Consider the following 13,603-nt stretch of genomic DNA (forward strand, 5'->3'; position numbering starts at 1 on the left):
TCTGGGGAATCCAAATATATTGGGTAAACGGGCTGTAACCTGAGAACTTTCGCGTGAGGGCGCTTTTTTCAAAATGGCTGCCAGTTACAGTAGACTATGATATCTTGGCAACCACTGGTCATAGAGAGGTGATTTTGGTGTCAAATTATTCGGAATGTACATGTTCCTATTTGATGTAATAGAACATTTTGTCAGAAAATGGCCGGAAATACCTCTATTGACCTTTGACCCAATATCTAACAGATATCATATCTCCGTAACTACTCGACACAGAAAGTTGTAATTGGTGTCAAACTCTCCAGAATATAGATGTTTATATTCAGACTAATAGAAAATTATCTGTAAAAATGACCGGAAATAACGTTACTGACCTTTGACCCAAAATGCAAGACATTTCTCCCATCTGATCACGTTAATCTTGTCAATTAATTCATTTTGTGCCAATTGGAGGTTGACATTCTCATATTATTTTCTTGACCAGTTTTTCATGTGCAATCCGAATATATGAGATAAATAAGCCATAACAAGGCCAAGAATTTAATTCTTTTACTACATACATGCTTCCCTTTAGTGTTTCAGACTGTATGTCGTGTATTAATCTTCAAGATCGCTCACATCACTGCAATCTGAAAAGTCTTCATATTCATTATGTGTAAACAGTTCCTGGACATCAGTGGGCATTACTGTCTCAATCCATTTAGGCTCCATTTGTTCGTTCCATCCATTGTGTGTACTGTTGTTGACAAAATCATTGAATTTCACAGAATTTCTATGTTTTTCCTAAAACAAATGATAATAAATGATATTTGACTTGACTTGACTTGACGTCTGCTGATTGCCATTCTTTAGTAATGAAGTGTGCTCTAAGTATATGAAACTCAAGGGTCTGCTGACATAGTGGCAGTAATTATAATTTTTATATCTGTAATCTTGTTGTGTCTGGAAAACTTTCTGTTGAAGATATCATATCTTGCTTGATTTACACTTTTTCCCTTCACTCCATACAATAGTGAAACATACTCTTCAAATTCCTCATACAACTCTTTTGATGGAACATCTGACACTCCAAGGTTGCAGAATGTGTCAACAAATTTTGCTTTTGATTCCAGAAGCTTCCAGCAGGTACGTTTTCCTTTCCGAAAGAAAGCGGAGTTATAATCGTTACTTGTGAAAGCATGGAATCCAATAAGGGATGATTTCTGCGCTTTTGTTAAATCAATGTCACTCAATTTCAGTACCTTTCGGTATTTCTCAGTGTTTGTATCAATAATTACCCTCTGCCCATCATCTATGAAATGAGATAGTGCAATGACTGGAATATCAATGTCTCAAGAATGGGAACGAATTATTGCTACGCCTTGATTGTTATTTGTTAAAGCATGCTTTGCATGCAGGATGACTTTCGTGTAGGCTTCTTCTTCCGGCTACTATTAAGCTCCGGAACCAATACAACATCTCAGTTAGTAACGTAGATGTATTCTTTGTACGATGAAAAGTAGATAATATCACTCCTCATATCTGTTAGAATGCTTTCTTTCTTTGACACTAGTACACAGCGAATAAGCTCAATCAATCTGGTCTTGTTCTCGCCGTTATTGGCAAGGAAATTGTTGAAATCACGGGCCAACTTTGATATTGTTGAGCTTACAATTACTTTTGGTGCAATACCGCGTATGTTTCTCTCAACAGACTTAATGCTTTTTGGCAGGTATGCATCGGTAACAATATCAACACGCTTGTATCCTTTAGGGATGCTGTTGAAAACCTTTGCTACAAGATCCTCGTACGTATCAGGGTAAGATGTAAATGTTCTGATTAATGCCATCAAGTCAACAACATAGGCAATGACAGTAGCCTTTGCTGGCAGTGCCCGACCAGGATCTATAACATCTGTTGAACTTTCGATGAGAATTTCCATTAGGACACTTTTCTGAGTTGTTCGTCTTGTCCCATCTGCATTAGCAAGGCTTAGCGGGACAGGGGTAAGTGGATACTCAAAGGCTTTCTTAAAGTCAATTATTCTACCATGCTTTGTTGAAGTGGCAAGAAGCTTTCCTAAAACATCCCGATTAGCTTATATTACTCTTACTTTCCCATTTGCCTTGATTTCGAGTTTCTTCCCACTATTCGAAAATAAAGTGAGATGATGTTATGGATCCTGGTCGAGCACTGCGCGAAACAGACGCGGTATTGCACCAAAAGTAATTGTAAGCTCAAAAATATCAAAGTTGCCCCGTGATTTTAACAATTTCCTTGCCAACGGCAAAAACAAGACCAGATTGATTGAGCTTATTCGCTGTGTACTAGTGTCAAAGAAAGAAAGCATTCTAACAGATATGAGGAGTGATGTTATCTACTTTTCATCGTACAAAGAATGCATCTACGTTACTAACTGAGATGTTGTATTGGTTCCGGAGCTTAATAGTAGCCAAGAAGAAGCCGACACGAAAGTCATCCTGCATGCAAAGCATGCTTTAACAAATAACAATCAAGGCGTAGCAATAATTCGTTCCCATTCCGGAGACTTTGACATTCCAGTCATTTCACTATCTCATTTCATAGGGTGATGGGCAGAGGGTAATTATTGATACAAACACTGGGAAATACCGAAATGTACTGAAATTGAGTGACATTGATTTAACAAAAGTGCAGAAATCATCCCTTATTGGATTCCATGCTTTCACAGGTAACGAGTATAACTCCGCTTTCGTTCGGAAAGGAAAACGTACCTGCTGGAAGCTTCTGGAATAAAAAAAAAATGTGTTGACACATTCTGCAACCTTGGAGTGTCAGATGTTCCATCAAAAGAGTTGTATGAGGAACTTGAAGAGTATGTTTCACCATTGTATGGAGTGAAGGGGAAAAGTGAATCAAGCAAGATATGATATTTTCAACAGAAAGTTTTCCAGACACAACAAGATTACAGATATATCATTACTGCCACTATGTCCGCAGACCCTTGAGTTTCATATACTTAGAGCAAACTTCATTACTAAAGAATGGCAATCAGCAGACGTCAATGATTTTGTTAACAACAGTACACACAATGGATGGAACGAACAAATGGAGCCTAAATGGATTGAGACAGTGATGCCCACTGATGTCCAGGAACTGTTTACACATAATGAATATGAAGACTTTTCAGATTGCAGTGATGTGAGCGATCTTGAAGATTAATACACGACATACAGACTGAAACACTAAAGGGAAGCATGTATGTAGTAAAAGAATTAAATTCTTGGCCTTGTTATGGCTTATTTATCTCATATTACTCGGATTGCACATGAAAAACTGGTCAAGAAAATAATATGAGAATGTCAACCTCCAATTGGCACAAAATGAATTAATTGACAGGATTAACGTGATCAGATAGGAGAAATGTCTTGCATTTTGGGTCAAAGGTCAGTAACGTTATTTCCGGTCATTTTTACAGATAATGTTCTATTAGTTTGAATATAAACATCTATATTCTGGAGAGTTTGACACCAATTACAACTTTCTGTGTCCAGTAGTTACGGAGATATGATATCTGTTAGATATTGGGTCAAAGGTCAATAGAGGTATTTCCGGCCATTTTCTGACAAAATTTTCTATTACATCAAATAGGAACATGTACATTCCAAACAATTTGACACCAAAATCAACTCTCTATGACCAGTGGTTGCCAAGATATCATAGTCTACTGTAACTGGCAGCCATTTTGAAAAAAGCGCCCTCACGCGAAAGTTCTCAGGTTACAGCCCGTTTACCCAATATATTTGGATTCCCCAGAAAAAACTGGTCTAGAAAAGTTATATGAGAATTTCTACCTCTCCGGGTGGCACCTACCTCATTCATAGCCTAGTCTACATATACTACGTGAAGTATCAAATGACCAGATTTTGACCACCTAACGTGTCGAGTAGAGAAAAGAAGAAAAGCAGCGCGTTTTGATCGATCAGTAGCATACGACTCATAAAAGGGCGATCGATTTAATAAACAATATATATGTATGTTATTTATAATTGTCCATGGAAACAATCGATTAATTACCAATTATCTGCTAAATTATAAATATTTTGGGTGCAGAACAGTTAATATACACATTTGCGGGAAAAAAATATAGGAATTTTTTTTTTTTTTTCTGATAGTATACCATATAGAATGTCATAAAAAATCCCCATCCCAGGGTCTTGGGGAAAATTTGTTACGGCACTTTTAAATTTTGGCCTATATAACACACACAAATTCCTATTAACACACACAAATACCTATATATAGGGGATAGGGAAATCAATAAACGGTTTTTGTTACTTGCAGTTGTGTTTTAATGATTAAAATTAGCATAGTAGTTGATGAATCAAGTCGATACGATGACATCATCACGTCAGAATCCAATATGGCGTCCAATTTGGCGGGAAAAACAGGATTTTGCTAAACCCCACAAACCCCCGCAAACCTCAAAAAAAAAAACATTCATTCATGTAAAAACAATCTTAAATGTTGAAACAAGTGAAGAAAGAAGTAAAAGACTGCAACCTAAAGTCTAACTTTTCATAGACAGTCTTGCAACCTAAAGTCGAGCGTTTCATAGACAACTAAACAAGTCATTTTCTTTATAAATGCAATGATACTTATAGCGTGATAATAATATCAGTGGTTAAAAATTTTTCTATGAAATAAGTTTAGGTTGCAAGACTGCCTATGAAACGACTTTAGGTTGCAAGACTGTCTATGAAACGACTTTAGGTGGCAAGACTGTCTATGAAATGACTTTAGGTGGCAAGACTGTCTATGAAACGACTTTAGGTTGCAAAACTGCCTATGAAACGACTTTAGGTTGCAAGACTGTCTATAAAACGACTTTACGTTGCAAAATGTCTATGAAACGACTTTAGGTTGCAAAATGTCTATGAAACGACTTTAGGTTGCAAGACTGTCTATGAAACGACTTTAGGTGGCAAGACTGTCTATGAAACGACTTTAGGTTGCAAAACTGTCTATGAAACGACTTTAGGTGGCAAGACTGTCTATGAAACGACTTTAGGTGGCAAGACTGTCTATGAAATGACTTTAGGTGGCAAGACTGTCTATGAAACGACTTTAGGTTGCAAAACTGTCTATGAAATGACTTTAGGTTGCAAGACTGTCTATGAAACGACTTTAGGTTGCAAGACTGTCTATGAAACGACTTTAGGTAGCAAGACTGTTTATGAAACGACTTTAGGTTGCAAGACTGTCTATGAAACAACTTTAGGTTGCAAGACTGTCTATGAAACGACTTTAGGTTGCAAAACTGTCTATAAAATGACTTTAGGTGGCATGGTGTCTTGTTATGTATCCTCAACATACCAATCTTCTAACGATGTTTGTTCTAATATTCAAGATAATAATCGTTACTCGGTCTATAATATTGATTTCTAAAAATGAACACAAGTTCTGAACCAATTAAGAATCTATAATAATTGATTTTAATTAGTAGCAAGAGTGTTCTATGTTCTATTAGCGGTACACTTCGATAACAGAAGCGCACAGGAATACCGTCATGTTTTTACCGATTTGTCTATTTCTTTTGATTACAACATTTCAACAAGGTAAGTTAATTTTACATCTGAATGATTCCTACTGGAACCTATATAAATTAGGTCGTTGCTGCAATAATGAAACCTTGAGGAATGAAAAGAAAAATCAGATGCTGTTCATTAACGTAATCACCACTACAAACTTTAATCAAGACAATTTAACAACAGGATGCTGAGCCCTGGAGATCAAACGGTTTATCTGTAGCTGCTGCTGCCGTTTAAAACTTTAAAATGAGTACTTTTATTGATCGTGTTTCATTCCAATTGTCCTCTTTCTGGAGATTTTTTTTCAAAAGAGCTCCCTCCTGACATAACCGTTTATTTCTTGGATTTTGCCCGATCTTTCGTTTTTATATATATGTAATCATTGAAAAACAATTGTTTTTGTAACCTACTCGAAAGAAAGAGAAAGTTTTAATTAAAAGAAAAATCAACATTACGTTAATATTAGGCTAAACATATAAAATAAAAACATGAATGACGGTTTATTTTTAAATAACCTAAATATTAAATCCACTTTATTACTCAATTTATTTAGTCAATGGCCAGGTTTCCTGTGCTCAGATAAAAAAAGATGGTGATTCAACGAATGGTATGAAAACAATCAACCCAGAGGAAACTGACCAATCAGGAGATGAGATAACTGTTGAATGTGACATGACGTCAGATTCAACTGATGGCAAGTTTCCTTGATTTTCTTTTATAAAGTCTATATTTCAAAACTAATCATTAGATCGATGAACAAAAAAATCACAATGCAGTAGTGTTGGATGATAGAGATAGAAACATCTACATTCTCAGCACATACACAATGCAGTAGTGTTGGATGATAGAGATAGAAACATCTACATTCTCAGCACATACACAATGCAGTAGTGTTGGATGATAGAGATAGAAACATCTACATTCTCAGCACATACACAATGCAGTAGTGTTGGATGATAGAGATAGAAACATCTACATTCTCAGCACATACACAATGCAGTAGTGTTGGATGATAGAGATAGAAACATCTACATTCTCAGCACATACACAATGCAGTAGTGTTGGATGATAGAGATAGAAACATCTACATTCTCAGCACATAGGCCTACACAATGCAGTAGTGTTGGATGATAGAGATAGAAACATCTACATTCTCAGCACATACACAATGCAGTAGTGTTGGATGATAGAGATAGAAACATCTACATTCTCAGCACATACACAATGCAGTAGTGTTGGATGATAGAGATAGAAACATCTACATTCTCAGCACATACACAATGCAGTAGTGTTGGATGATAGAGATAGAAACATCTAAATTCTCAGCACATACACAATGCAGTAGTGTTGGATGATAGAGATAGAAACATCTACATTCTCAGCACATACACAATGCAGTAGTGTTGGATGATAGAGATAGAAACATCTACATTCTCAGCACATACACAATGCAGTAGTGTTGGATGATAGAGATAGAAACATCTAAATTCTCAGCACATACACAATTCATGTCTTTCCTGACATAAACTTAACTATCTCAATATCTCGATATTAATAAAATTAACAAATAATGCATCTGGAGAAATGGAACAAATTATATCATATTTTTGCATGTTAAGGATACACATGGAACGCCTCCTTCCGACACCTGTTCTGTCCTCCTTACCAAATTGTTACAAAAACCATGTGGTTTGTGTAAGAAACCATGTTTTGTCTTTTAAATATATTGTTTGTCTTTCGATAAAAAGACGAAACCATATTTTGTCTTTTTCGAACCATTGTTTGTGGAACAGAGGTTAGGCAATCTAACAACATGATGCTAAGCTCCGGAGATCAAATGGTTTATATGCGACACCGCGCGCCCTGGAGAGTATAGTACAGTATATTGGTATTTGTCGCAGCCAGACATAAAATCAAAGGACTGTTGTGAGTTCCTATCTAGGCAAGTCGAGCTCAGTGTTGTTAGAGTGCCTTGGTTGGACGACGCCCTGTAATACACTGTGGTTAACTGGTCGGTCAAATCAACAAGTGTACCGGTACATAGACTACTGGAACCATTAAGCTTAGTTCCCACTCTTCGACGCAACGCAATGACGTAGCGCGCAGCGCAAGTAATTTGAATGATCACAACCTAATGGATCACCCGATCTGGCCCTTGTGATTGCTAAACTCACTTGCGTTGGCGCGCCTACGTTGTTTTTGTATCCAAGTAGGTACCAGACTTTTTCATAACTTCTTCTTACTTTCAGGCATCACGATCATTAAGCACGACACCAATACACGGTTACTAGTTAGCGGGGGTTCATACGAAAACCCAGGGTCGTATGTACGGACAATAACCTACACTGGGTACACAATGGAACAGATCACACAACTAGTGCAAAAATCAGCATCGTGTGAACAGTACATTAAGGTTATTATATTAATACAGATTTTTGTTTATTCTTTCTATACTATTATGCTTATTCGTTTTATTGCTAATTCATTTACCTAATTGTTGGCCTATTAAATCACTTGGTGAGTTACATAACTTTAAGACTTGCTTACTTTTTTATTTTAAACTTACTCCTTCACTCCTACTTTAAACACACTTGCTCACATTGTTGCCTTCTTGCTCACATAATTTTATTTCGTCTACTTGCTCAGTCCTACCTAAGCCTTCTGATCAAATCCTACTACTTCGTCTATTTAACTTTCTCACTCCTACTTATACCTATACTTGCTCACTCTTACTTAATCGTACTTTCTCACTCCTACTTAATCTTACTTGCTCACTCCCACTTAAGCTTACTTGCTCACTCCTACTTAAGCTTACTTGCTCAATCCTACATTGAGATTAAAGTATAGTCTTATATGTACAGCTTGAATGTCATCATTCGGTGATTCGACCTTACACGACGCCTTATACCTGGTGGGTGTCAAGAGACGGCACCGATATGATCATGTGGGGAGGAGGAAAAACGTACAACAGGACGTGCGCATGCGGATTAGATGGTGAGTAACCAAATAATAGTAATGATGAATTGTATGTGAGAATTCGGATTACATGATGAATGAAATCGGATTTGTTTTTCTTCGTTAGGACTATAATCCAGAACCTCCAGTTTTTTTAATTTTACTATAATTTGAAAAATTACTTCTGACAATTTCAAGTTTCTTCTTGAGTGCCTACCCATAAAAACCACACAGAATTTAAATAATTATCATTTTATTATTTTGTGTTTTCTGTATTCAGGAGAATCTACGGTTTTTGGAATTGTGCTACAAAATGTTTGACTTTGTTTATTTTAGGAACTTGTGAGAAACCAGGTTTCATCTGTAACTGTGATATAAATGACAGCCATTTAAGAAGTGATGGCGGGCTTTTGACTGATAGAAATCGTCTGCCAGTCACAAAAGTGTACATTGGTGACACAGGTGAAAGTTATGAATACGCTTTCTTTACTCTGGGTTCATTAAAGTGTAAAGGTAGGTATCATTATCATCATCTTCATCATTATCTTCATCATCATCATCACCATCATGATCATGATCATCATGATCATTATCATCATCAACACCATCAAAATCATCGTCATCATCATCATCATTCATCATCATCATCATCATCTTCATCTTCATCATCTTCATGATGATGATCATCATCATCTTCTTCATCATCATACATCATCATCATCTTCATCACCATCATCACCATCATCATCTTCATCACCATCATGATCATCATCATCATCATCATTTTCTTCATCATCATCATCATCATCATCACCATCATCTTCATCATCATTATCTTTATCACCATCATGATCATGATCATCATCATCATCTTCATCATCTTCATCACCATCATGATGATCATCATCTTTATCATTATTATTATCATCATCATCATCATCATGTTGGTCATTATCAGCTCACTGCGCAGACCGAAGGCCTCTCTCCAATCTACACCTTTTCTGCTGTCCTATGCAACTGCTATCACCCAGGATATGCCTAAAAAATGCTGCAGTCCAATCTAATCTCTCAATTTGGTGTGCGATGATTCGGTGTGTATGTGTGTTTGAACTAACGATTGGCGAAAGAACAATGGTAAGACAACATTTGTTTCAAACGGATAGAAGTGGCCTAAATTGAGAATGTATCGACGTTTCGGTAAATGGTTTCATCATAGCAACCGGCTAAACGCCGACACACATTCTTACCTTTACTTTAATTCCTTTTGGAAACACGCTGTACCAGAAAACTAACAATTAGGACAAGTTAATCATAACATTTTGATGATCATCTAAAAAATAAATGTAAAGTCTTGCATTAAAACAACCTCTTATTTATCACTCTGGTGTTGAAATTATTGTGATATTTTGTGATTATGATTAGTTATGTTCAAATAGTTATATATTATATACCGTCCCGATATATCTTCATCAACAATGAACTATGGAAACAACTGTATTTTATACCGTTGTAAAGCTGTACACTATCAAACTCTAAAATGCAGTGCCAATATGTGATGATTTCATATCACTACTATATTTTGGCACATCACACATTTTTGGCAAACTAGTTTGATAGTGTAGACAGAGCTTTAGAGTTGCATTAATTTATTATTTATTGTTCTGAATATGAATCTAAGATTAATTTTCCAATAGGTATTTTAGTAATATATATTTAAAATTATATCTATAAATTACTTTTTAGGGTTTGCGCCTCCAATTTTGGGTTCATGCGCCGAGGTGAAAGCGGCTGGATTCACAAAGACTGACTCTTATCTTATTGATCCAGACGGTGATGGCAGCGACAATCCATATTGGGCGTATTGTGATCTTGAACTTGGCAAAGATGAAGGTTTGTGTCTTTGCTATAAGTAAATGTTATTGTTTTAAGTTTTATTGGAAGATGTTTAGCGCCTATAAAATACATTTGGTTTCTACTTGCCGTTTATTAAATCTTCGGGGTTTTTTTAGGTGATCATTTAGAATAAAATGATCACCTATTGTTATTGTTTATTTATTAATTTGTTGGTACTTTTGTTATATTTTAGTTACTACTGCTGTGTTCCACGACGTCCCGGAACGCACTTATGTCCATGGTTACAACGATCCAAAATACAGCAAAGTGTTCAACTATCCAATCAGTGACACTCAGCTGCGCATGCTCACTACAGGTTCAAGCAAATGTCAGCAATATTTTGATGTAAATGTCTCGCTCTGTATATTTCCAATATATTTAAGTATATTCCAAGTTCATTTTGTTCACACAAAGAAATATAAGTATGAAACACATAATGCAGTAAATAGCCGCTGTGTCTGGAGAGCCCAAGATCCCAACAATAGTTCCATCAGGAAAAAAAATTGAGGATCAAGGAATAGACAAGGAAAAACAATCCTGTATAATATAATTATATTTTATCATAAGATTGACCGTGTTTATATAAATAAAGGATCAAGTAAAATTAGATTGTGCCATCCGCCTCCGCTGCTGTCGCTGGATACTATCTAACCGACTATTGCAATTCAGTTAGATACAAGTCTTGGTAGCTTAAAATATTGTTACTTATTGTTATATATTTTACGTTTCAGATTGACTGCTACCATGTATCCTTTAGTTGGTCGCGTTGGGTATCAATTAATGGAGATGAACTTGTTAACTGGGGAGGGTCACCAGGAAGTGATTCTTACCAATGCCCCTGCTCACTTGATGGTAAGTTTACCTTGTTGATGCCTTCTCAGTCATAATTTACTGGTAAGCTTGAACACACTTTTAATAATAGGTATTTACGGTAATCTAATATTGTAAACATTAATTATTGTTTAATATTCCATCTGTTATTCAGGAAGATTTTGGAATCTTCTTAGTGAATGTGAGTGTGTTTGAATGCCTTGGACAAACATTTTTTAGAACTTTGTAATAGGCTTATATAGGCTTTGTATAGGCGTCTCTTGTATCATATTTTCTATGGCCTTTCTTGTATTAAGGATCTTGTCAAAGTGCTAGCTACACCTGCAATTGTCAGATTAATGATAGCGCATGGCGGGAAGACCGAGGATATATTACAAGCAAGGAAGATTTACCGATGAAAGAAATACTAATAGCAGATACAGACGATAGTCACGAAAAAGCTTATTTCACAGTAGGGCCTCTTGAATGTACAGGTAAACTATTTGTTTACGTCTGGGGCCATATACGCCCTTTCCCACTATACGCGAATCTAATCGCGAATCAACATTCCTGAGCTAACGCATTCCGGTTGCGCATTTTCCGGTAAAAACAGGTGGAAAATGAATTACCCATGCGCATGAAACAACGATTTTGGCTCGCGCGAATAGATTCGCCTATAGAGTAAAAAATAAGCTTTCCGTCGTCGTAGGCGTTCCTCAGCTCTGACTAATTTCGTTTTTTCTCATGCCAAAAGTAAAAATATATATATACGTGCGCATAAACGACCAAATGGAAAGCAGGCTGCATTGACTTCTACCATATTCATTTTATTTTTATATTAATTATTTTTCTTTGAGGAAACGATCATGTTAGCAATATTAATTAGTACATAACTGGTTTATATTTATTACATAGGTCCTGTGGCCAAGACGATTACGTACGGAACATCTTGTTACAAAGTTATAACTGCACCAACTACGTGGCAAGAGGCAGCGAACGCGTGTAAACGAATCAACGCTCATCTAGCAACTATTGACGATGATGATGAACGCGTTTATCTGACTAAGTTGACGCACGCTCTCGTTGGACCACTGTCAACGATGTGGTCTGCTGCAGAATGTACTCCAATTGACTCTGCAGACAGTGTTAGCTGTGATGCCAAATATGGTTATATTTGTGAAACTGAATGTAAGTTTTGAATGTTTATAATCCTTAATACGATAATGCTTCCGCTATATTAAATGTGTTTATATTAATCACTGAATTTATTAATGTTTTCAGTCGGACAGTACAGAAGCTTTAAACGCGTCAGTTCTGACCAATCACCTAACACTATTCTGTCGTCTAGAAAATCCGTGAGTTCTGGTGTTTGTAGCTTGTATTGTGAAGACACTGCCAACTGCAACTCATTCTCGTACAACGCAGACATACATGATTGCAAGATGAGCGGTGAGACCATCGACTCCAGTGCCGTTTCGGAGGACGGTTATGAACTGTTTATTTTACAAACGACTTACGGAAGATGTCAAATGCACAATGGATTAGAAAAGATTTAATAGAAATCTAAAACAGTTTTAGTAAATCAATGAAGATAGCGAATGTAGCAAATTGTCACGCCTGTCATCTAAGAACACAGCATGTATCAACTGAAATTGACTCAACATTGTAAATATAAGCCTGGATCGAATCGAATAGTTTATCTTCAGGTCCTAAACTGAAATAATACATATTTATAAAACAAAAACAGGTTGGATTTCTTTACAGATAAATTATGCATCATCAGAAGTCTTAATAACAAAGTAATTCTCAAGCTAAATGTACAATAAATATCATATTTTGGTCATTATCAAAGCACTTTTTAATAGCCTGTCGAACGTCGGAATACAAGTTGTCGCACTGTATAAAAACTGAAATAATTCATCGCACTTTGATATTGAGCTGTCGCACTTGTTAAGGTACCATATTTTATGTCTTTGTTTTACAGCTAGAGTACTCAAAGTCTTATTACGTAACATCAAGTCACGTGCACAGCGCACGTATAATGCAAGGCTATTTTAAAATCTTTAACATCACCGGCAATATGTTGTATCTCTATTTATAATTGTCATAACAACCGATAATAACAAAAGCCTTGTAATTAGCAATGTATATAGTAATTGATTTTATTGATTGTAACTATAATGTCTGTATGTCTATTTATAGTTGTCATTTTTATAAGATATTGATTTCTGCACAATCAACAAAAGCTCTATATTAAGAATCTATTCTAATTGATTTAATTTATTGTAATGTTATTATGTCTATTTATAATTGTCATTTTTATAAGATATTGATTTCTGACATTTAATAAAGCTAATGTACTAAGAATGAGTAATTGATTTTAATAATTAATAATAAGA

At 35.8% G+C, this 13,603-nt stretch overlaps 1 protein-coding gene across 1 annotated transcript; it reads left to right on the top strand.

Moving 5' to 3' along the window:
- The first annotated feature begins 4,748 nt into the window (after positions 1–4,748).
- Positions 4,749–12,760, top strand: LOC140041187 (uncharacterized). The gene is made up of 13 exons (XM_072087611.1): positions 4,749–4,821; positions 4,907–5,346; positions 5,486–5,573; positions 6,100–6,240; positions 7,796–7,959; positions 8,408–8,540; positions 8,838–9,014; positions 10,245–10,391; positions 10,588–10,739; positions 11,126–11,246; positions 11,522–11,698; positions 12,120–12,392; positions 12,486–12,760. The coding sequence occupies exons 1-13, from the start codon at positions 4,749–4,751 to the stop codon at positions 12,758–12,760; spliced, it is 2,361 nt and encodes a 786-aa protein (XP_071943712.1).
- Positions 12,761–13,603: the final 843 nt, after the last annotated feature.

This window comes from Antedon mediterranea, chromosome 2 (assembly GCF_964355755.1).
Source record: "Antedon mediterranea chromosome 2, ecAntMedi1.1, whole genome shotgun sequence".
Lineage (NCBI taxonomy): Eukaryota > Metazoa > Echinodermata > Crinoidea > Comatulida > Antedonidae > Antedon > Antedon mediterranea.